The 26482-nt window shown below is 33.2% G+C and overlaps 1 protein-coding gene across 2 annotated transcripts in view; it reads right to left on the bottom strand.

Moving 5' to 3' along the window:
• Positions 1-26482, bottom strand: part of LOC134682957 (receptor-type tyrosine-protein phosphatase alpha-like) — a 70013-nt gene that overhangs the window by 32742 nt on the left and 10789 nt on the right. For both annotated transcript variants that reach the window (XM_063541904.1, XM_063541903.1), the window contains exons 3-4: positions 18260-18499; positions 774-1079 (exon numbers count right to left, since the gene is read on the bottom strand). In XM_063541904.1, coding sequence (XP_063397974.1) covers positions 774-1079; positions 18260-18499 — 546 coding nt within the window. The remainder of the gene's footprint in view (positions 1-773; positions 1080-18259; positions 18500-26482) is intronic.

Below are 26482 nucleotides of genomic sequence, written 5' to 3'. Positions count from 1 at the left end.
TCTACCCGTAGAATTTATAAATTAATTTTAGCCGTAGAATTTATAAATCAATTCTGGCCGTAGAGTTTATAAAAATCAATTCTAGCCGTATAATTAAAAATCAATTCTTTCCGTAGAATTAGAAATCAATTCTATCCGTAGAATTAGAAATCAATTTTAACCGTAGAACTGTTCTAGAAGTAGAACTGACCAAATAGTTGGTCAGTTCTAGCTAGAATTGTCTAAAACTGTTCTAGGTATAACTGACCAAATCTAACCTAGAACTGACTAAAAGGTGTCAGGCTTACAGTTCTACGTACTGTTCTAGAACAGTTTTCCTGACAGATTTAATGAGAGGTTAGAAATTATCTTTACTGTAACTCCACTAAAAAACCTTAGAGCAAACTCAGATAAATAATAAAAAAAACATCGTGTCTTAAAGTAATATAAACAAGAAAAACGATGACTAGTATCGAATCTATCGTTTTTGTAAAATAGTCTAGAATCTCCCCATTTTATTTTGAGATCAGCAGTCCTCTAGTGCATACACTTTTCATATAACATAGAATAGTGAAAATGGGTTCGTGTTAAAAGTCGTTATTTGACCTATAATATTATTTTAATACATTGTGATATGAATGTAGAGTTGTCTCATTTGGACTCCTATCGCATCTTCTTATATTTATGAATCAAACTTGGTGACCTGTATATGTCTACTATAGTTTTTGATCAATAACTGTGAAAGTCAATGTTTATGCTGAAACTATCCTAAAACAAAATATATATTTACTTACTTCCAGTTATTAGCTGCGTAGCTACAGAGGTTTCACCATGTTTGTTTTTACCATGACACTTATATTCACCAGAATCTCTTTCGGTTACATTTAATATCTTAAGACTAGGATTTGTTAATGTTCCTCCTTGATATTTTTGTCCTTCTGAACCTTGTAAAACCTGTCTGCCTCTACTGTTGACGAGTGTCCACCAAACTTCTGTTGTTTGTGGTAATGTTTGACGAACCGTACACTTTAAAAGAATATTTCCCCCGATCTTAGCAGGATACGTAGACGTTGGAATATACATCATTGGGACCCTAATATCTAAAAAATTTCAGTAGATATATTAAAAACATAAGGATATAGAACGTTCATTCAAAAAAGCATCGACTTAAATGCATTTGTTTAAAAAGGTTAATTGGACAATGAATTTATTTAAGTTAAGTATTTGCATGTTTCTGTAAAGCTTCGGTGTTGATACAAAGTAAAACCACAAAATTCTGTGAAGCTTCGTTGTTGTTTGGATATCTGAATAGTAGATGTTGTTTAGACTTGGGACAATTTGGTCAGCGTTTAAATTGTTTGATTTCTCACATTGACGCATTTTGTCATTGCTTTACTGATCCAAAACTTTATTATAATCATATCTGTATATTAAACAAGAGAGCGTGTTTGCTAAGAACCATTATTTCAACATTGGATTACAAAAAAGGCATAAGTGATCAAAACGATTTTAACAAATATTCATACTATTAATAAATGAAGAAGTAGAATATACACTCAAACATTCATCTTTTCGTCATTATATGTTATAAACTTGTCGAAATTGGAATATTTAACCCAAATGGCCAATCAAAAAGTTACGAACTGTATAATAAATAAGTTCTAATCAATGAAAAAAAAACAGCTTTGTAATAATGCAAAGGAATCGCATGAACTCCAAAAACGGTTGCGTCGACAGGTAACAGGACTAGAATAAATTATTCCATCTAATCTAATTTGATATTCTGATTCCTATATTTTATCTTTGTGAATTCATATATTAGATGCACGTAGAAGAATCTTTACTTTCAGACTTGCAGAGAAAAGTTCAGAGTGTTTTTTTTTCTCTGTTGAAGGCCTCATTGTGACATTGAGATGAATAACTCTTTTGCTTTGTTTCTGATTGTTTGCTGTGCATTTACTGATTTTGTGTCATGAATAGATATTCCATGTCCTTTGTTTTTCATATTCTTTTATATAACTGGTCCTATTTGAAAATTAAATGAACTGAGATATCATTTTCAACAACAATTCAATTCTCAAAATATAATCCTGCTTTATTTGAACCCAGCTGCTTTCGTATATATGTTCAGTATATATGTTCCGGGCCATATGAGTATTTGGACCATACGCGTATGTTCATGGCCATATACGTAAAATCAGCTGTTATCGTATTTATGTTTAGTATATATGTTCCGGACCATATGAGTATTTGGACCATACGCGTATGGTCATGGCCATATACGTATAGTCATATGGTCGGACCATTTGAGTATAATACTCGTTTGGTTATGAACGGGCCGGACCATATGAGTATTAAGACTATATATGTTTTTTTTTAAACTACATTATAAAAGTTTCATAAATACGAAAACTTTATAAAAAAAAGAATAATGGTTACATAATAGTGTATAATTTTTATAATTCAAATACTACGTACTAGTTAAATATTGATGCCATAGTTAGTTTTTATCGCTAATAACATTATTGCACGAATGCTTGGGGTAACATTTACTTCCTCATGGTATCTTAGCTTTTTTGCATTTACAAGTCATGGTTGTGCACGATCCTTTTCATTTATACCTTTTGTTTGCGAGTGAAAATGTAGTCTTTTTGTTGCTGAGTACAGTGATCCTGAGGTCTTGGACCATTCCTATATGTCTACGTTTTTTTTTAAGAAGCTCTAGATCTCAAATATCGTAGCATGACTGCAATAATACTCACATACTCACAAGATAACTTAAATAAACTATGTAACTTTCCAGTAACTCCTTGTGTAACAGAAGAAATTTTTTGCCATTCACTCGTTATTACAAATCGGTAATGATCATCGGTAATGACCATCGATATAACATGTATTTGTTATAGTTTTGACAAGTAAATAAAACTAACTGTGTGAAACTTGAAATTTTTATTTATAGGAACGCTCATACCATATGAAGGGTGTATAAGTATGTATAGTAACAGAGTGTTAATTATCCCGACCATACGCGTACGGTCGGACCATATGAGTACATGTACATAACCATATGGTAATGACCATACGCGTATGGTCCAAATACTCATATAGTCTTGAACAAATACCCCAAACGAAGCAAAGCAGATACTGCCCATGTGTTTGTTATATCTATTGTTTTCAAGAGTTCAGTATCATGGAATATAAGTATTCCTTTTGCAGATGAAATAACTATTTGCATTAGTTATTGACTATACCACCGATTTATAGTATGCTTTTAATATAACTTGATATTTCTGCATCATACTCCCCAAGAATAAAAAAAGTCCATCAAGACCTTTTAAAAAATTACGGCCGCAAATTAAATTGTTTGTGTAACTCGTGCCTCATTTATGTACACTTTATGCACCGAATAGTTCCTTCATTCACAGTACTTCCAAGATCAGTTATAATTGTGTTGAGTAATCCGTAGACCGTTTTCAATTGCATATTTTGACATTATTGCAAGAAACTTTGGTGAATATTTATTGTAATTTCCAAGTTTATGCTTTGTGCCATTTTAACCAACAGATGAATGGTCTACTAAATAAACTCATCATAGATACCAGGACTAAATTTTGTATATACGCCAGACGCGCGTTACGTCTACAAAAGACTCTCGAATCCCAAAAAGTTAAAAAGGCCAAATAAAGTACGAAATTGAAGAGCATAGATATAATACTAAGATATTTCAAACTTCTGTATTTGCATGTTTAAATGTCAGCTTGTCCCTTTTCGTGAAAAAAAAAAAGAATTCCTATATAACAAACGAAAAATATTCACGCGTTCAGACGTGTTTTTGATCGATTTCTCGTTAAGTGACAATCGACAGACATGGTTAAAATTGTTCACTTTAAAACAATGGTAACAAACAATTATGCAGTTTCAAAATTATACATTTATTGCTTTCGTGACAACTAAAAATGGGAATTCAAAACGGTGCAAATTCAGACTGTCTCGGCGAATCGCAAAATAAAGAAAATTTCCCGGTTGACTGTTAGTATATATGTCTAAGCTGAAAATCATCAAATTACATTATAGTACCTTACGGGCAATTCATAATCGAGAAAAAAAGAGGAGTTGATGTCGATATGACTATGAGGAAAGAAATCATAACATCTTATTTTTACAAGTGAGTAAGGCCGTGTTCACACCAAACCGTTTACAGTAAACATGTTTACGTTTGGTTTAATGTAATATACACTAGCTTCACATTCAATTTGTTCACATTTATACACCTTGTTTAGCTACCTGTACATAAGATTTGTTCACACTTGTAAACTAATGTCATTTAAATGTTCATTACGTAGAACCGAATTTAAATTTTCCAACAGCTTTTCTGGCAGTTTAGGAACAACCGTTTGACTTTAAGAAAAAGGAGGGGGATAGATTTTTCCACACTTTTGATTAAAAAAATCGAGTCGTAAAGATGATAAGAATGAACAATATTCTGAATCCAAAGTTTCCCCATACATTATAGTGTTAAATATTGAATTGGAACCATCGAAAAATAATATATAAACTTTCGAGCGAAAACAAAATCTGACTCAGAACCCCTCCCCCTTTTTTAAAAGTAAAGTGGTTGCTCATTTATGAAAGTCATTTTGGATGATTTGCAGTAGTTTAAAGATGTCTCGACTACACATTAAAAAAAAGGCTGCATCAGCGTGCTTACAGACGAAGAAAAATAATTGCGATGTAAGGTATCCCTACATTTCTATCTTTTCTGGTTTTTTTTTCAAATGGTATAGTATTGGCAAAAGGAGGGGGTAAATTGAATGTTGTTTTTTCTTCTAATTGTATTTTAACGGATCTGAGATACTACACAAATAATTAACCTCACTGTTTTTCAGTAATGCATTTATGAGTGAATTGTTGTTTGAGTAAAGACCAGTGGCAAATATTTCTGTCAGTTTGTACGTCCAGTCGATTCGGGAAGACCTTTTCAAATAAGTTATGTGTTCGGCAATGATGAGGGATCAGTTAATTAGGCTACGTAAAGTGTTTTTATAACAAATAAATATTTCAAGTTTAGACAAATTTTTCTTTAAATAATTTTATAATAATAAGTGTTATAAGTATCAATTTATATAAAAATTCGTAAGGGTTCCGCGGAACCCAGTGTCTCGCCTACTTTTGCTGAAAATCGCAGGCTCAACAGAAATGAGGAAAAAAATCAATAAAAATATTCCTCTTGATCTATCGTTTGATTGTAAGGAGCTTATGTCCAAGTTTTGTAAAAATCCAGGATAGTTTAAGAATCTAATAAATGTTTAAAAAAACTTTAACTGCAAATGGTATGTAAAGTTAACTGAAAGAAAAGCTAAGTCCATTTATAAGTAAAATACAGATACACAGGTACAAAATATTAACAAAACTTTCTTCTAGATACTAGCTTGTGGTCATAAACAAACTTCTGTCCAAGTTTGGTACAAATAAAAAATAGTATCAGAAAGTTAATAACTTTTTGAAAATTTAACCACAGAGTGAATGTGTTGTTTCCTGGCAGAAAATTAATCTAAATCCATTTAAAAGTAAAATACAGAAAAAATGGAAATTTGTTTTAACAAAAATTACTTCTGCATACTATCTTATAATCATAAATAAGCTTCTGTCCATGTGTGGTAGTAATACAGTACAGTTTAAGAAAATTATTAAAATTTAAAAAACTTTAACCACAGAGTGAATATAAGTTTTCAGTCAGAAAAAACTAAGTCAATTTATAAGTAAAATACGGAAAAAATGGAATTTTATTTTTACAAAATTTACTTCTGCATACTATTTTATGATCATAAACAAGCTTCTTGCCACATTTAGTAGTAATCCAGTACAGTTGAAGAAAGTTATTAAAATTTCAAAAACTTTAACCACAGAGTGAGTATTTGTGGCCGCCGCCGACGACGACGGAATGTAGGATCGCTTAGTCTCGATTTTTCGACAAAAGTCGAAGGCTCGACAAAAAAACGATTCTTTTTTAAATATACATGGGAAAATTAAAGTTTTGAAAGCCTAGTTTTGTGTACATTTAACCTACACAAGGCCTACATCGACTATCGACTGCATGTAGACAAAACATGATTTAAACTACACGTAATGCGGGATTCACACATTGCCGATTATTGCTCCCGTTTGAGATCAGACAGCAATACGATATGAAAAGTGAAAAAGTCGGATTGGTATCCTCAATTATCTGGAATGTCCTATCATTGTCTGAACGCATTCGTTTTAGTTCGTAACAGATTCTTACGGATCGGGAAGGGTCCGAATAGTTCGGCAAAGCATCCCGACAATTAGGTGCGTCCCGTAACATTCGGGGCAACTCAGCCGATTTTGTCTAATTGGATTACAATCGTGGCTATGTCGTGACAGATTCTGCTGTATCGGATCGAATTCCGAACAATGTCTTGTGTATTCTGGACGGTGTCCTGTGGAACGGGAATGATCCGGAGTAATTTTTCATAGCTGTTTTTCTGCCGATTGAGTCGAGATTGCATCCAGATCTTGTCGATTGCGAACCGTTTTTTGCCGAAACTGTTCCGAAACAGTCCCGTTATAAATACGAAATTTGTCAATGATACCCACGTCAGAGTCCCGACAACTACAGAATACAATACGACTGAGACCAGACAAAGCCGTTTGCAATGCGATAGAGCGGACCGTGATAGGATTACGTTCCGACAGTACCTCATCATCCCGAATATGCCGACAGTTTTCGAACAAATAACTTCCGTCTGTGTCGGTTCACTGTCTGGTCACTGTCGGGACGCAGTCGTGACAGACTCGGTCGAATTTTACCTGGCGAAAAATACAAATCGGATTAGAAGCGGATTCAGAACGGGATTATCGGGACTTATTCGCTTAGAAACGGTTGAATATCGGTGCTTCCTGAACACTATCTGATTGTTGTCGTGATCAAATTATTTTTTTTACAAATTTTAATTTAAGTTTGAATTTCCATCCACGATTCACAGGATCTTGATCAGACTTTTAATACATTTTAATCGGGAATGGTCCTGTCAAGAACGGTAGTAAAAATCGTGAATGTGTGATCCCAGCTTAAACATTGATTTTACCACAATTTGATTTTTAAAAAAATCTGGTCATACAGATGATTAGAATGAACAAATATTCTAAATCCAAAGTTTGCCCATACATTATAGTGTCAAATATTGAATTGGAACCATAGAAAAAAAAAAAAAACTTTCGTCCGAGAAAAAATTCTGACTCCGATGTCTCGATTACGCATTAAAAACGTAGGCCGCATCAACTTGCTTACAGACCAGACACAGAAATACAATTGCGATGTTAAGGATCACTACACTTCTATCTTTTCTGTTTGTTTCAAATGATATTTTTTTCTCCAAGGAGTATTTAGCAATAGGAGGGATTATGTTTTTTTCTAGCTGTATTTTAATGGACTTGAGATACCGCACAAACAAACAATAAGCCTCACCCTTTTTCAGTAATGCATTTATGAGTGAATCGTTGTTTGAGTAAAGACCAGTGGCTAATATTTCTGTCAGTGTGTACGTCCAGTCGATTCGGGAAGACCTTTTCAAATGCATTATGTGTTCGGCAATGATGATGGATAAGTCTTGTTTGTCTTGATAGGGGATTAATAAGGCTACGTGATTTTTTTTATAACAAATAAATATATCAAGTTTAGACAAATATTTCTGCAAAGAACTTTATTAATAAGTGTAATAAGTATCAATTTTAAATAAAAATCGCTTTAAAAAAACAATATACATGGGAACATTAAAGTTCTGAATGCCTAGTTTTGTGTACACTTGACCTACACAAGGCCTACATCGACTCTCGACTACATGTAGACAAAACATGACTTACACTTCATGTAAACATTGAGTTTCATCAATGAGAACGTAATGATGTTGAGTTTATGTGTGAGTTACACTAACACAACACCGAGTTTAGGTCAATGTGAACACGGCCTAAGACATTGCTAAATCATATAATAATTGAATGAAACATAATGTGTAGATTTCAGTTTGCATAGTTGTAAATAAAGGCAAAAGTAGTATACCACTGTTCAATATTCATGCATCGATCAATCATTTAAAAAATGAAATGTATGTATTGATTTAAGGCCATACATCATCATGATGGACAGTTTTAGAGTTCACACAAACAATACTTAACTATTATTTTGACGATTGAAATTTGAATATGCTACTTGCAAGGGTGATATTTGATGTAAAAACGAATGAATACGAATGAAGTTGACCTTAACTTACTATTATGTACTGGGATAAGTGTAATAAAATTCACTAAAAGGGAAAATGTGGATTTTTGCAAAGATTTTAGGTCTATAAGGGAGATGATTATTAAAATAAAAGAGTATCAAATGTAAACGTCTTTGTCACATCGATAATAACGAGAGTCTCAAGTTTGGTTTAATAAAATTAACCGTACCAATTTTCTTGCACCAGATGTGCATTTTGACAATACATGTCTCTTCGGTGATGCTCGTGGCCAACATATTTGAAATCCAAAGCTGATATAAAATTTCAAACCTTACAACCGTAAGGTAGGAAATCTTAGGGTATTTTTTTTTATTTTGATAGAAAATACACTGTGTCTGTTGTTTGACACTCACCGTCATCGTGGTTACAAGAAAACTAGTTATAATGAGACATTATAGAAACAAATATGAAATCAATCAACCATATCTGCAAAACAGTCAAACGATGGATCCGCCGCCGCCGCTGCCGCAGAAAGAAGTAATCAAAATACCGCCCGGGATGGCGGAAACGAAACACTTCGTATTTAAACATCCATTCACGATGACGTTGAGTGGACCAACATCATGTGGCAAGACAATTTTCGCCAAACAACTTGTTCAAAATTTAAGATTGATTCTACCCACTATTCAGAGAATAATATATACAGACGTTGGCAACCACTAAGTGTACAATTAGCCAGAAGACATTTGGACGAAAAGACAATCTTGATCGTCATATATTTAGACACCAGGATGGATCTTTGTTTCAATTTGGTGGAGGTTTGACAAAACAAGCTTATGATGAACTAAACCAAAGTTCAAAATGTCTAGTAACAAATAAAGACGACCCTGAACAATTCTACGACCTACGTGTTTTTTCAACACATGTACAGCGTATGCATAAATTTAATACATCGAACACTCGTTATAAAGTATTATTTAAAGAATTAGAAGTTCATGATCGTTCTAAAATATTAAAGACTTTACGTCTGTTTTTTTCATCTATAATTAGGAATATCACAGAATTCATGCAGTCAACAGACCTCATACGATTGTCAGTCCAATGTCTTGAGCTGGATTTTCCCATCACCATACCTTTCATCAAAGTTTCTCAGCTATCAGTTGAAACATTACTACATGAGATAGAGAGAGTTTTGCAGTCCTAGGAACAATTTGTGTTGGGTGAATCTCTTGAATTAGAGATGACACATGTTGATCTCCCGGTTGGTGGTACAAAGCATCACAATCAGTTCGTTGATTTAGAGCGAATTTTAAAGACTAAGCAATAAAATTGAGAAAGGAAATGGTGAATATGTCAAAGCGACAACCACCCGACCATAGAGCAAACAACAGCCGAAGGCAACCAATGGGTCTTCAATGTAGCGAGAATTCCCGCACCCGTAGGTGTCCTTCAGCTGGCCCCTTAAATATGCATAATAGTACAGTGATAATGGACGTCATACTAATCTCCGAATTATACACAAGAAACTAAAATTTAAAATCATACAAGACTAACAAAGGCCAGAGGCTCCTGACTTGGGACAGGTGCAAAATTGCGACGGGGTTAAACATGTTTATGAGATCTCAACCCTCCCCCTATACCTCTAGCCAATGTAGAAAAGCAAAAGAATAACAATACGCACATTAAAATTCAGTTCAAGAGAAGTCCGAGTCCGATGTCAAAAGATGTAACAAAAGAAAATAAATAAAATGACAATAATACATAAATAACAACAAACTACTAGCAGTTAACTGACATGCCAGCTCCAGACCTCAATTAAACTGATTGAAAGATAATGTCTTCATCATATGAATATCAGGTACAATCCCTTCCGTTAGGGGTTTAGTATTATAATATCATAAAATATATGAGAAGAACATAACCCGTATCATGGCAACAACTGTTTTTTTTTGTTTTTTTTAGAAATAAATGTGTTTAGTTCCGAAGCAAAGACCCTATTAGTGAATCAATGTTAAAGCCAAAATATGCAATCTTTAATGACCTGACAACAGTATCGTAACTATATCCCCTTTTAATAAGTCTATTTAAAGGTTTTGTTAGTTTCTGAGGAGAATACTGACATTTTTGTGCTTTATAAAAAATATTTCCATAAAATTTTGGATGTGAAATACCTGAACGTATAAGATGTCTGCATGTTGAGTTATATTTACGAATTATTTCCTTATACCGGTGATAAAATTTAGTAAATGTTTTGACCAGTTTGTGATATCGAAAACCCTGGTGTAAGAATTTTTCAGTAATACATAAATTTCTCTCGCTAAAATCTAATACGTTGTTACATACACGAGCGAATCGTACAAGTTGAGATATATAAACACCATAAGATGGTGACAAGGGAACGTCACCATCTAAAAATGGATAATTAACAATAGGAAATGAAAAATCATCTCTTTTATCATAAATTTTTGTATTAAGCTTCCCGTTTATGATATAGATATCAAGATTGAGGACAGGGCAGTGGTCATTGTTATCATTAGCTTTATTTAAAGTAAGTTCTACAGGATAAATTTCTCTAGTATACATACTGAAGTCGTCATTCTGGAGAGCCAATATATCATCCAAATATCTAAAAGTATTGTTAAATTTTTGTATCAAATGTTGTTTTTTATGGGTCTTAGCTAATTTTAGTCATAAATTGTAACTCATAACAATACAAAAACAGGTCCGCAATAAGTGGTGCACAGTAAGTCCCCATTGGAATTCCAATAACTTGACGATATACGGAATCTCCAAAGCGAACACAAATGTTATCAAGTAAAAATTCAAGCGCATAAAAAGTATTAAAGCATGTCCTATTGACATAGGTTTTTTGTTTATTGCTACTAAAAAATGATCTAAAAGAGTTTGAACATATGTACTCGCATTCCGACTTTTTAAATGTCTAGTTAATTAGGGATGTGAATTTTTTCTTAATAAGAATATGAGGCAAAGTGGTTTATAGAAAAATCTAAACTTTGAACAGATTCAAAATCACCAATATATGCATGCAATTTATCAAGTACTTCCAACGAGTTTTTGACACTCCAAAAGTAATTAATTCCACTATTTTCAAAGGCCTTATTTGAACAATTTATTATCAGGTTTTTTATTGTACCAAGTGTTCTAGTAAGTAAAACAGACAATTTAGTAGTTGAACAATGGCTAGAAGATGAAATAAATCTATATTTGTAAGGTTTTTTGTGCAGCTTCGGAAGCCAGTACATAGTTGGGACTTTCATTTTGTTTGGTTCTGCTTGTAAAGAAGTAGCTAAAAGTTTATGTTTGTTACAGATTTCGTTTTCTGAAAATGAAGTCAGTTGGAATGTTGGTGAATTCGTGATTTCCTTTTGCAGAACCTTTATATAAAATTTACGTCAAACAATAATGATATTATTAGCAGCTTTATCAGCCGGGACAAAAACAAATTCCTTGGCTAGTTCTGTTAGTTTTTTTTTGATACGCGAAATAGGGTTTTTATAGTTTTTGTTAAGAGTAAAATGTTCTTTTAAATGTTGCATTCGAATATCAACTATCTTCATTACTGAATTAAAAAAAGAGTCCAAAGATTTTTTGTCAGCTTTTTCCCGTTTTACCCATTTCAAACAGTAGGCACGGAGTGAGTCGTTGATGATATTACGACACTCATTTCAGTTAATAGTTGACGGGGGACGATATTTAGGTCCTTTACTGAGGAATGATTTTAACTCTCGGTCGCGAACGATGTTAAGGTCTCCTGTTATAACATGGGAAATTGGGTCATAGGTGTACTCTGAATTACTGCAATTGCACGACATAGGTGTATTGTCAGTGATATTTACATCTTTACACAATTGGCTATAATTAAACACATATTTTCGGGTAGATTTCTTGTAAATATAACAAATGAGAGGGAGTTCAGTATTATCAAAATATCCAGGAATTTGGTCTTTAACAGAATGGTCGTTAAAAATACCGGCAATATTTACAAAATCAAAACCTTTATTGACATATTTTATTTTAATGAAATGTTTTTTATGATCTTCAGGGCGATCAATTTTCGGAAACAGTTTAGAATAACAATATGCCATTATAATTTGGACAATTTCATACTTAGGACTGTAATATGAAATTGTGTTGCAATCCTCTAAAATTTTATTTAATTTATTTATAGGTAAAGAACAAAGCTTGGTTAACAGTTAATGTCTGCCGTTGTTTTTTGAAATATAATTTAGGTCCGAAATATTTGTATGGTTGGACCGAAATTTTCTTTGATTGGGATTTTTTTGCGTCCATGAGAACGATTTTTACGAACAGTTTTAGAAACTATATCCAAAACGTTAACAGAATCGGTTCTTGATATATTGCCAATTCCCATGATATTATCATTAAGATCGAGAGGGTAGACTGTCTGTAATTTTTTAATCCAATTTAATTCATTCATTTTTTCGTGATCGTACAAGCTTAGAATGAGATTCACCAGGCTGCTTATTTACTACTTCTAAAGGTTGAACTGTTAAATATTTAATAGGATGACTATGCTTCTTAAGATGTTGATAAATGATACCTTTGAATTTATTGGGTCTTTTAAAATGATACAGGTGTTCTTGCGTGCGTTTAGATAAATATCGCCCAGTTTCACCTACGTACTGAATACCGCATCCCGGTTTGTTTCATGTGAGTAAATAAATAATACTGTTTGTTTTTCAAGTAATATCAGTTTCAAAATTTAAAGAAAATGTGCGACCATTAAATGTGGACCTTACTGTATTGTTGGTGGAAAGACGGGGACATGTAAGTAATTTTTTGGCATGACACTTATCGATAGAAGGGTAACCACGATTTTTATTGTTAAAAACGTTAGCGATGGTAGTATTTTTAGATAAGCGATTCTGCAGATTGAGACGTGTAGATACCCTTTGACCGAGTTTAGTATTTAATATGTTTCCATTTCTAAGCTTCATATTTGTTTTTTGGTATGTAGATTTTTTACAAGGGAGTAAAGACTGCCGTCCAGAATATGAACCATCACACAGTAGATTAAATTGTGTAAAAATGATAAAACTGTTCGGCTCAAGACGTCAAATGCTTATTGTCATAAGTTACCCGACAAATTTAACAAAAGATAAGGAATATCAAGGTAGCGACTGACGTCTGACTAAATAGATAAATTGGGCTGAATATTAAAATACTACTTTTTGATAGATATTCCTAAAGTTATGAACATAGAGAAGTTCTCGCTCGGACACACACTCCATAATCTAGTATAATATAAGAGCATAAACCTTAAGCACGGGGAGGCTTTTTTTACTATAAAAATAAAGACTAAATATGTTGTGCCAGAGCTCTAATAACGGCAAAATCAAACATTGACAAACACGAAAAATGGAACAGTATACGGTTAGGAAGAAAAATCCAAGAACAGCTTGCAGGTGATTTGCATAATCTTGCAAAAGTTCCCCCTCATAAATGTTGAATTGAAGAAATCAAGCAATATAAGACAGTTCTGCAGGGATATCGGAGTTATTATTGTCACCAGATGCCAAGTTTTATAATCCAGAGGCTATGAAATCAGTGGACAGATATGTCTTTCTTGAATGGCACCATACTAATATGAAAACCATGTTTGACTTACCTGTAGAACCTTTGAATTACTGTTGATCAGATGTAGATATTCTGAGGCGATGCTGTTTGAAGTTTCGGGAACTATTTATGTCAATGACGATGTCAACTGCCGAAGATTCGGGTATTGATCCGTTTGCAAGCTGAATTACTATAGCTTCGGCGTGTAATTTTGTATTTCGCACAAAATTTCTGCGCCCAGAAACTATTGGGGTTATACCAGCACAAGGATACCGTCCAGAAGAGAAACGTTGTATTAAAGCTTTAAAATGGATTAAATACGTTTCACAGTCTAAAGGGGGTACACAACCAGCATGCAAGGAACGATTGGGAGAAAACGATTGACCAATACAGAGTAGATGATTATTTTGAAACCGATGATGATAGAAAAGCTGTAATGGAATATCATGGTTGATTTTGCATTGATGTCCGAAATGTTTCGCCCAGCACACTTTTTACACTGTCAATAAGTTATCAATGACTGATTTGTATCATCAAACTATGGAGAAGTAAATCCATATTGAAAAGCAAGAATATACATACAGATGTATATGGAAATGTGAGTTTGACAAAGATATCCACGAAACTGAGGGCATCAATAGGTTCATAGACTCCATCGATATTACCAAACCCTTAGAACCGAGATATGCTTTTGCAGGTGGCAGAACGGAAGCATTTGAATTGTACAACGAATCTTCAGATGGCGAACATATCAAATACTATGATGTTACCTCACTTTACCCTTACATCAATAAAACTGGTAAAGCTGTATTAGGTCACCAACAGATGTGACAAAAACTTTTGATGATATACAAATATATGAAGGATAAATCAAATGCAAAGTATATCCTCCCCGTGAACTTCACATACCTGCTAAGATTAACAACAAACTGATGTTTTCTTTGTACAGAATTGAAAGAACAAACCATTTGTGAACACAATCCTGAAGAAAGATCATTTACTAGTTATTTATGAAGTATGGCACTTCAATGATGTTGAGCAATATGATCCAAGATCAAAATCAGGAGGAATCTTCACGGAATACATCGGTACATTTTTAAAAATGAACCAAGAAGCCAGTGGTTAGCCTAGTTGGTGTGTTAGTGAAGAGCATAGACAGAAATATATTCAAGATTATTTTGAAAAAGAAGCAATCTTACTGGAATATGCCAAAATAGAAACGTATTCTGGCCTCCGTTCCCTTGCTTAAGTTATATTGAACAGCTTCTGGGGAAAATTCGGACAACGGACAAATTTATCTCAAGTTGAGTATGTGTCAGACCCTTTAATTTATTTTGATATTTTGACCAGTAATCAACATACTGTAACTAGAGTTAACTTTGTAACGGATGAAATGGTAGAAATGGATGAACCAATGTAGTAACAGCTGCATATACAACAGCTCAAGCTAGATTAAAATTGTACAGTTATTTAGAAAAACTAGGACCCCGAGTCACGTACGCCAATACTGATTCAATTGTATTCACTGTAAACGAGGGTGAGTGGGAACCTCCACTTGGTGACCATCTGGGAGATCTAACAGATGAAGTCCCGTTTAATAACATCTCACACTTTGTTACCGGTGGTCCTAACAACTATGCTTTCAGGCTGGAAAAGCCAGTTAAGTTAAATTCTAGAGTGGTATGCATAAACTTACTCAAGTCTTCACTTAACTAAGGAAAACTTAAATCGGAACCTTTCTCTAATTACCGTATGATATGTACTTAGACAATATACGTATAGTGTCTTGAAAATGAAATTTATTTGTATGAGCTTAGAAACGGGGGAAATGCGAGGTTCTACCGAGCATTTTCCCGTTTCGTGCCGAATACAAATAAATTTCATATTTCAAGACACTATACGTATATTGTTTTTATACTGAAATCAATAAAAATAAAAATGAAAATAAAAAAAATATGTAACAAATATTGTTAAAAAAAGTGTTTTCTATTTCCCTCTTGGGGTACCATTTTGGAGTATTTTCCTTTAAGCATGGTCCAGGCGGCCAGATATTGACATTTTAAGGAATAAGAAAGGGAAAATGAACTAAATTAATAACATTTGATAAACATGGTGTTTAAATTACCAATTTGAGGACATAACAAGTTAAAATTCATAAAAGTTTGATCATTGTTACTACACGTTGTCATGGTTGTGACGTGACGTTGTTGATGAAATACAGTAGTTCCGGTAAGTAGGTGGGGCTTATAGATTAGTTGAGGTCATTGGCGTATAAAGCTTACGTTTATACGTATAGCTTTATCTGTATAGTAAAATAGCTGATTGCAGTATAATAGTTCATCACATGTACTCATCCGTGTAATAGTTTGTTATGATTAATTTAATTGGTTGATTAATACAAAAGTCATGCTTTTTTAAGAGCTGTGGTTATATTGATATTTGTATACATGTATTTAACAATTCAATAGAACGTAACATAGTATATTGATGAACAATTGGCTCATATAACAGTATAAGACATTTGACAACGCTTTTTAAGGTTGATGTTTTGACGGATGAGCATTGCAGGAAAATATTTCGGTAATCCAAGACTTTCCTCTACTTAATCTTTAATCATCTTTTAAACCAGACGTCTTAATTTTAAAGTTTGTTAATATACTATTCAATAAAAGAAATGATATAAAACTTTTCTTTCAAATTAAAGATAAAGTTTTTCGTTTATAGGACCAATATTGAAGGTTGTAATACTTAATCATTATGGAAATATAAATCCGGTGTTTTTTTTTAACAAAATTTACATGAAACGACAATTTGAAAAACAGAAGTTCCAACTAATGATGCCAACCTCTCATTTAAAGGTAGAGACAATATTTGCCATCAATTTATTTTTAAAAATTATACAGTTTCTTCGTATATTTGTTACGCAAAGTTCGACCGCACGAAAATTAGTTAAAATGTATACATTATCAACTGATTTACCATAGACAGTATGTGTAAAGTGATATTCAAAAAGCGTCCACAATCTTAAAACTAATCCGAAAGGTTCCAAATTTACTGTGTGTTGTTTTCATATCTAAAGCATAATAATGATTGATTTGAGACTAAAATAAAAAAAAAATGTTTTTTTTTTGAGATTTCAAAAAAACACTTTTTTCCCAAAAACTTTGAAAAACAACATTTCAACCCATTAGTTACAACATGAAACACAACTTGATCAGCATATTGAATATTATTAAACACATTTGAAATTTTATTTAGTACTTAGAAAATAACGTGTCGATTTGTATTCAACTTTCCGCAAAACTAATATGCACCCTATAATCGTTGACACGGAATTTAGATACTTTCCGGCAAGTTTTGATTTTCATTATCACATGTGCATACATTGCAAATGAAAGCTTTTTAAAATAGTGTATGTCATTTTGTTTTATATTTATTATTTTTTAATAAATTATGATTGACCATTCATAACATCTGTACAATTGGCCAACGGCAGAGGTCTTTAATGATAAATGAAAAATAAAGAGACTGGTATACAGAGTTGTCTCATTGACACTCATACCACATCTTCTTATATCTTTTCACCTGTAAGAAGAGCATTTGCATTATTCACGTATCAGGATACGTGCACGGATCGACGTATACGTATCGGGTAGATTTCCTTACAATAATGATTTTACCCCGATCTCAATAAAATTTTAAGGCATTATGAAATATTTTCATCGGGACCAGCTAGCCTTAATTTATCCTTTCCTCATATACGTGTTATACGATACGTCGATACGGATACGCCAGCAAATACTTGATTAATGCGAATGCTCTATTTACCTGTAAAAAATCGATCGGCGCAAATGCAAAACGCCGAATTAATGATCGAATTAAAAATCTAAGCCAAATCCGATTTGAATTACTTCGTGATTCTAAACTTCGGGATATTTTTTTTATTTTTTTTTATCGGGTATGACTTTTTACTCTTGCTACGGTCGACATATTTTCTTTATAACACCGTCCTTTTCATGATCAATTAGTTGAATTGCTGGGACTACCATACTAATAGTAGTAGTCCCCGTTAAATACACATGTAGTCATTGTTGTTATTTTATTTTTACGCTGTCTTAATTTGTAATAAGCTATTTGGTATAATATAATAGTATCTCGTAAGTAATTTTTGAACAGGATATTGTTTGTTTATTTATACATTTGTAGTACTAGTGGATGTATAAATTATGAATAGTTTTTATTGCAATCATATTTATAATTCATTATATAAAAAAGTAAACTTTGTGGACCGTTTGTCATCACACACTAGACAGCAGACTAATTGGTTTTTAAAGTTGCTATATTGATTGCTGTACTTTTACATTACGAAATGTTCACAAATATTTTTCAAATATTCTTATTGTTTTCGATTTTTTGTTTCATCGTAATTATTGTAAATGATTTACCTTTAACAACTAGATAATAATCCACATCATGCCATCCACTATGATAATGTGTACATCTGTATATACCCTCTTCATCCCAATAAACGTTCTTTACTATTAGTATATCAGACGTTGTGTTGGTGATGTATTTTTTGTTTGTATAGATTCGATTATAATGAGAGTTCGCTTTTCTTTTCCATATATAATCTGTTCCAGCATGTCCACAGTGTAAACGATATTTTGTTTGCACATCTGCTATTTCTAGATAATAAACAATCGTGCATGGTTAGGTTAATTTTTTATTGACGTATAATTATTAGACTACGATCGACGTCCAGTTGAAAGTGACATCCTACTTTAATCTTGTTTCATTAACGTCACTGTTCTGCACATGTTAAATTTTTCTTGCAATCCTAATTTGGGTAAAATAGATTAATTTGAATAGAAAGATATAAAAACGACAAATTAGAATAAAGGTAAGCATAACAATAATGATGTGCTGTGTTACTAAAAACGATGACAAACGGATGATCAAAATGTATAAGACATAGTCACACACACAACGGCGGATCCTGCTCATGCATGGAGTGATTACTACACTTTCTGTATTAGATAAGGACAGACATTGTGCCTTGTCACTGACCACAAAGGAGACCTGAAAGAGGTTTCGAATGGATTCATAATGTGGAAAGATAATGGTATCCTACTTATACGATTCATTGAATTTTCTTCACCATTCTTACCGGCTATTATGGTAGTACTTAGCCTAACATTGGCAAGATCTGTACTATTAGTCCAGCAGATAGGTGCAATATATGAAGGAATTGTGCACTTTGTGTTAAAAGCACCAAACTTTGATCAAACATACATTTGTACTTCTATCTATACTCTACAATTTTTAAGATATGGAGGCAAGCTGGTAATATAGTTTATTTCTGGTAAAATCCAAAACGGCGGGTGCATGTTTAAATTTCAACTGTTCTTAATTCTCTCTTATTTTTTTTTATAGGTTAAACTAAATAACTGATGTTTTAATTGATCTGAATCACATTAGATGGTATTCAGTGTTGTTGAAGCAGCAATTTGATGACGTTTGGTTAACTTTCGGTAAAAATTTCATGTTAAAATTCAAGAAAACTGTCGACTTTTAATTTGCAAAAAGTGAGAAGAAGGGTGTAATAGAATCAGGTATTTATTTCTTTGGAGACCATACAAATGCAATTGATATGTTGAACACTATTGTTTCATTATTTTATTTGAAAAAAAATCGACATACATAAATCAAGAGTCTAAATAAAAATTCAAAGATGAGCTTTTAAACTTATTGAGACATCAGATGATCGAAGACCAGGTAGTTCTTCCTCAAATTTTGGAGAGGTTGACTAGACTTCAGTTCATTTATATGTTTTGGAGTTAAATGTGACATCGATTTACACGAATAAGTACACAATTTTGTTTAGGGACCAACCGAAGACCACATCCAATTGCAGGAATGTCTCGCTGCATAGAACACCCATTCAAGGCATTCGGCTGTTGTCTGCTCTATGGTCCGTTTGTTGTCTCTTTGATATATTCCCCATTTCCATTCTCAATGTATATTTTGTCAAAATATGACAGACGAATAGCTGCAATGCCCTATACTCACAAAGTGTATCAATATTGGTGCCGGATATGTTACTTTGGCGGGAAATCTGAGTTGAAATGAGAATTAAATGACAATATTTATATTTTCCCGTCAACATTGGGGATCGATTGAATTATGTCCATAAGTTTGTTGTCAGGTTTGTTGTCATTAAATCCACATAATCCTTATAATTATATTAAATATTTCGTATAATGATTTCTTTGATAGAGGATTGCTGTTCATAAGGAAGCTATTAAACTAATGGTTCCAAATACTGAATTTGAAAGCATTTCTTTGTAAATTTTACGGACGCCATCACGAGTTGGTTGACCGCTATGGGGTATAACCGTTTAACAGATGATATCGGATATGTCCCTTATGTCGTTACTATAACCCCTTTCCCTTTTCACCGATGTGAATATACCGAACTAGACTTTTTATCGGATTTTTAATTAAATAAGCAGAATGACGGTGCCACATGTGGAGCAGGATCTGCTTGTCATTCCGGAGTATCTGAGATCACCCCCAGTTTTTGGTGGGGTTCGTATTGCTTAGTCTTCATTTTTCTATGCTGTGTCGTCTGTGCTATTATTTGTCTGTTCGTTTTTTATTTTTAGCAATGACGTTGTCAGTTTAGTTTATTTTTTATCTATTAATTTGACTGTCCCTTTGGGATTTGTCGTCCTTCTTTAATTTATTTTCATTTTTGGTGGATAGGAAGTTGCCTTTATTTTTCATTTTACTTACCATAAATTAAGGAACTAAAAGTTATGTAGTTGTCATTGATTTTATTGAGACAGAACAATGTAGAGACAAATCGATTTCTGAAGAGAACAAACCACTATAGAAGAAACATGAGATAAGTGTTAAAGGCACACTAATGCGGACTTAACCATTAAAATTCCATTAAAATGCCATAAAAAAAACCATTAACAAACCATTAAATTTCATGAATATATTTAAATCGCCCATTACTTTTTATCAGAAAATAATCAAAAAGTTTGTAAAATATGCCATTTAAGATGTTTAATGAAATTACCTTTACATTTTGATTGATTCGGCTAAAATAGTCCTCTCTTCGCGAGATTGGACATTAAGATAAATGATAGGCCTACTCGGACAAAAAATAGTTGAACTTCATTTGATGTTATTGTCCACCTAAACAAACCAATAAATTTGCAGAAATGAAACTTTTGTTGAAAGAGAAATATATCTAGACTATTTTGAGCCAAGTTTTATCTGTCTAGGAGTTCGCATTTAAAATTGAGGATTAATACGCTCCATGGTATACTTATTTAAGATTTCCAGAAAACCAGGGGTTATTTTTAGTGGTACCTCCTTTCGGGAACTCTCTTCTTTCTTATATGATTTTGAATGTATATTGAAAATTGGCATGCAGAAAGGTGACACCTGTACAATTCAGGATATACATAGTTTCTATGAAGTTAAACTTAAGGTGAAATATTTAAAAAGCTGTGAAAATTGCAAAATTTGGTTGAACAGATAAGGACTATTAATTGGTGGTATGACACCTTGAGAAAAAAAATAATGCCCATTAATATGAATTGATAAATGATATCAAACTAATGGCCATTAAATCAAATCATTTTATGTTATGACTTCGTTTATTTTAATGGCCATTTATTACTATATATACGATATGTATGAAATCACATATGATATAATAATGTTTTATATAATCATATGTGACTACAAAGCATCCTTCTTTCTTATCCCTGATCAACCAATACTTCAACTAAAATAAAACCAGGAGAAAAAAACTATATAATTTTATTCATATTACTTAGAATGCAAGATTCCAACAAAAAAACTATAACCATAAACCGATCACAACCGTCTCGATATAATCAGCTCAAAAACGGCAAGTTATTTTTTTTTAGGAAAGCTGTTATTTGTAAGGTTGATCGCACAGACAATATTCTGAAAATAAATTAAACTTGGTAAAAAATTCGACAGACCTGAATTTCCGGATAATGTTAATTGAACATTCCTGAATATCGCGGCCATCACTTTTTTACCCTGTGTAACCCATATACAGACGAAACCGGCCCTTGACACGTTCGTATCGAACATACCGTGTAACACTGAGTCCAGACAGCAAGGAATGATTACTTTAAAAGAATCCAATATTTATTCTTTGGATATTTTGCCAATATATTCTTTGCCATAATACTGATTAGTTTCTAAAAGGTTTTTCAAATGTGTGACATTTTTATATACAAACATAAAAAAACGCACGACGATATCGATGATAAAACGTGTTTGGTAATTTTAAATGTTCAAAACTTAATGTTTCTCGTACCTCATAGTTTTTAAAACATACAATTTTGAAAATTTCATAGTTTAAAATTAACAAACGTAACAAGTTGCTTTCTTTAAAAAAAGAAATGCAATCGTAAACCCAAATGATTGTTTGGCATCATATATTAGATAGTTGTTTAGTAAAGATGTATTGTTTTATATTACACTGTTGTGCATAAGAATTAGAAACTGACATAGCCTGTTTACTTAATGTAATACCGGCTTCACACATCAACGTATAGCTCCGACGTACGTCGTCCATGGTAAAAAAAATCATGCAACGAGCTTAAAGCGTGTATTGGGTGTGGTGCGTGAAGCGTACCTAAAAGAGGGACGAAAGATACCAAAGGGACAGTCAAACTCTAAAACAAACTGACAACGCCATGGCTAAAAATGAAAAAGACAAACAGAAAAACAATCGTACACATGACACAACATAGAAAACTAAAGAATAAACAACACGAACCCCACCAAAATCTAGGACTGATCTCAGGTGCTCCGGAAGGGTAAGCAGATCCTGCTCCACATGCGGCACCCGTCGTGTTGCTTATGTGATTACAAATCCGGTAAATAGTCTTAATTCGGTAGGTCAAATTCACGAAAGGGAAGGTGATTGTAGTTACGACGTAAGGAACATATCCGATATCATTTGTGAAATGGTTATTCCATAACGGTCAACCAACTCGTGATGGCGTCCGTAAAATTTACGAAGGGATGATTTCAACTTCACCATTTGGAACTCTTGATTTAATAGCTTCCTTGTGAGCAGTAACCCTCTATCAGGAAAATCATGATAGGAAATGCAAGCACGGGAATATCGTATCAATTGAGAGATATATACCCCGTATGCAGGTGCTGCTGGAATGTTGCTACTTAGAAATGGAAAGTTCACAATTGTAAAGCTGAAATCATCATTTTTGTCGTAAAGTTTTGTCTTCAACCGACCCTCATTGTCAATTACTAGATGTAAGTCAAGATATGAAGCTGACTTAACTGTATCTGTAGTATCCTTTATCTCCAATTCGATGGGATAGATGCGTTCCACATAGTCACCAAATTTTGAATTGTTTAGTGAAAGAACGTCATCTATATAGCGGAAAGTAGAGTTAAAGGATATTGCTAACTTCTTATCTTTCTTCCTAAGAAGTTCCTGCATAAAGTCAGCCTCATAATAATAAAGAAACAAGTCAGCAAATAGAGGAGCACAGTTTGTTCCCATTGGAATGCCGACAGTCTGTTGAAAAACACGTCCTCCGAACGTAACAATTATGTTGTCAATCAAGAATCACGTTTCCTCTAGTCTTTCTACATTCCCAACTGCAGGTCTGTCTTTATGTGAATGTATGTCAATAAGTCTGTCACATTCAACCATCTGTTTACATGTTTACCAGTGCGTCTATGTCCACTTGTTCGTCTACATTTTCACTAGCTTTGAAATAGCTTTCGGTAAGTGCGAGTACTTTTATTTCAGTGATTTGTGTCTATTGTTTTTATGTAAGTGATTATTGTGCACCGTACCCTGCATATTTTTAGGGACGCGAATTGCAACTGATATTATACAGTTTTTCCTTGCGATGTGTTGTCCTAGGTTTGGTACATTTGCCGGGGAGGGTTGAGTTTATGGCCACCACATTGTTTATGTGCCAATGCCCATTCTAAAGCCAGGAACATGTAGTACAGTGGTTGTTGTTCATAGTTCATTTCGCTCAAGTTTTTTTTCGTAAATTATTTTGATATCAATAAGGCTGTTTGGTTTTGTTTGATTTTTGTTTCCAAATCTTCATGGTCGGGGCATTTAATAGCCGACAAAATAGGATTTTTTTCATTGTTGGAGGCCGCTCGGTGGCCTTAAAATACTTACTACCACGTCATTGTAACTCTGGTTGATACTTGTATCATTAGTACTGGACCATGGTCGATCCTATGCACCTTTGAGGCAGGCGGGATATTTTTGTAGATCTTGTACAGCTTAAACTAATGGGAGTAGTTCCTGTACTTTTATGTCTAGTCCTATGTTGCATGGTTGGAGAGGGTTTAATATTTTCTGTAGGTTTGATGATGTTTCACACGTATCGAACTTCTTCTCCTGAATTTAAGGCGACGAGTATTTTTGTATGCAATGTGCCCTTAAAATGTGTATAAAACTAACTGTAGCGTTTTCAACGCTCTTGTAGTGTTAATATTATGTGCGTGCAGTTTACAGGTATACGCTTGACAAACGCTTAAGCTGAATAATTTTATTTATGTTCCATTAAAATTTCCTGGAGTAAAAGCGTTCACCAAGCGTATACCTTTGCATTTCGACTTACTTCAAACTTATATAACGCACTTTTAAACGCTTGCTTAGCGTTCCTCTGGTCAGCAACTAAGTTACGCATACGATGATACGGACTTTCTTGATTTATTGTTTTGACTGATTGTTTTACATTGTCATTTTGAGGCCTTTTATATAGCCGACTATGCGGTATCTGCTTTGCCTGTTGTTGAAGGCCGTACGGTGACCCATAATTTGTATTTCTGTGTTATTTTGGTTTCTTGTAGATAGTTGTCTCAATCATTGACACTAAACCACATCTTCTTTTTTATATTCGATATCTTATAGCCGACCTTGTTAAGTCTGCTAAAATTACATGCATGATTAATGTTTTAGGTTATCAGTCGTAATTAAAGTGGCACATTTAATTCGTTGTTTCATTGTTTGAAGAATTATTTCTTACATCTGCATGGTCAAATTTGTATTTTTTTAAAATAAATTTTAGATGTAGATTTCAGTGCCGTTATTTTTTCCCCTTCATATTGAATATCTATACTTTTCAGTCGCATTTTAATGACGAAAAGGATTCAGAGGTTATGTGACCTCGATCCTTGTTTTTAATGAAAAGTAAATAATGTTGCAAATAATTAAACAAAGAAAACAACTTTAAAATTTGCATTATTAATGAAAATAAGTACGGACATATACTTTCATAATTAATTTAAACGTTATTTTCAATAAACGATTTGTTTTGGGAAAAATCCTCGTTTTTTTAAACCTATTTGAGGCATCAGAGACATATATACACTCTGGCGGCATGTACATGTATTTATGAGTATCTTTCCACGTCCTTGGCGTAAAATTTCAAGAAAGTGCTAATACTTTTTTTAGAGATTTTATTTTTAATTATATAATTCTCGTTCAGAATATAAATCGCATTGTTTACATGAAATCTTACATCATAGCTAAACACAGCTGGTTTCAACGTTTGACTCTAATTAAAATACTAAGCATGTAGGTTAATATTAACAGCTTGTAATCGTGTGCAAGGAAATATTATATCATAATAAATTTCAGATCATACGTAAAATATCTCTATAGCAAATTAAGATGCTAATGTTTATTCAACAGATTAGTAAGCTATTGTGCATGTATTTGAAAGGTGGTCATAGAAAGAACGATGAAGTGTTCTGAATAACATCCGGTGTTCCGAAAGACTACATCTATCGTCCAATATTTCGTATGTAAACTATGTTGTATCGAGAAACAAAAACAAAAAAAAAACGTTTTAAAGTGTCTGTTTTTTCCTGTTGTGTACGCTTCGTTGTCATTGCACCTTTTTATACTGTACGCTTTGTTGACACAATATTGCGTTTTCAATGAATTTTGCATGTTTTAAATCATGCTTTGACATGATTATAACCAACATGCATGTTTGAAACTAATAATTCACCACAGTGATTTTAACATGCAGACGGCAATCCATACTATATTTTGAATTGTGGAAACACTCTTGGAAGAATTTTGTACATGCCACAAAAATCCTTATGTATACGAAAGTGTCAATAAATAGGTAGGGAAATATAACTCGAGAGATGCAACTATGGCTTAGCATACAGATACACGTACACGTCCAATTTCTAATTTGACAGTTCATTTGAACGTGTTTACCATTCAACAATCAATGAACGGTTAGGGGTGGGTTGGGTGCCCACTAACATGCTTAATCCCGCCATATTCTGTGTGCGCCTGTCCGAAGCCAGTAGCGTGTAATTCGGTCATTATATATATATATATTTGTTCACTGTTTTGTGCTCAAATTATGCCGTTAGTTTTCTCGTAAAAAATGTTTTACATGTGTCATTTCGGTGACTATGTGGTATGGGCTTTATTCATGGTTGAAGACCGTACGGTGACCTATGGTTGTTTATTTTTTGTGTCGTGTGGTCTCTTGCGAAGAGTTGTTTCAAAACCACATCGTCTTTTGGATATAGACAGAAATCAAAAACAATCTATGGATCATAGGCTTTTGGTCTCATTCTCA

This window comes from Mytilus trossulus, chromosome 9 (genome assembly GCF_036588685.1).
Source record: "Mytilus trossulus isolate FHL-02 chromosome 9, PNRI_Mtr1.1.1.hap1, whole genome shotgun sequence".
Taxonomy (NCBI): Eukaryota; Metazoa; Mollusca; class Bivalvia; order Mytilida; family Mytilidae; genus Mytilus; species Mytilus trossulus.
The sequence above is the reverse complement of the archived record's forward strand: the minus strand, read 5'-3'. Positions and strand labels throughout refer to the sequence as shown.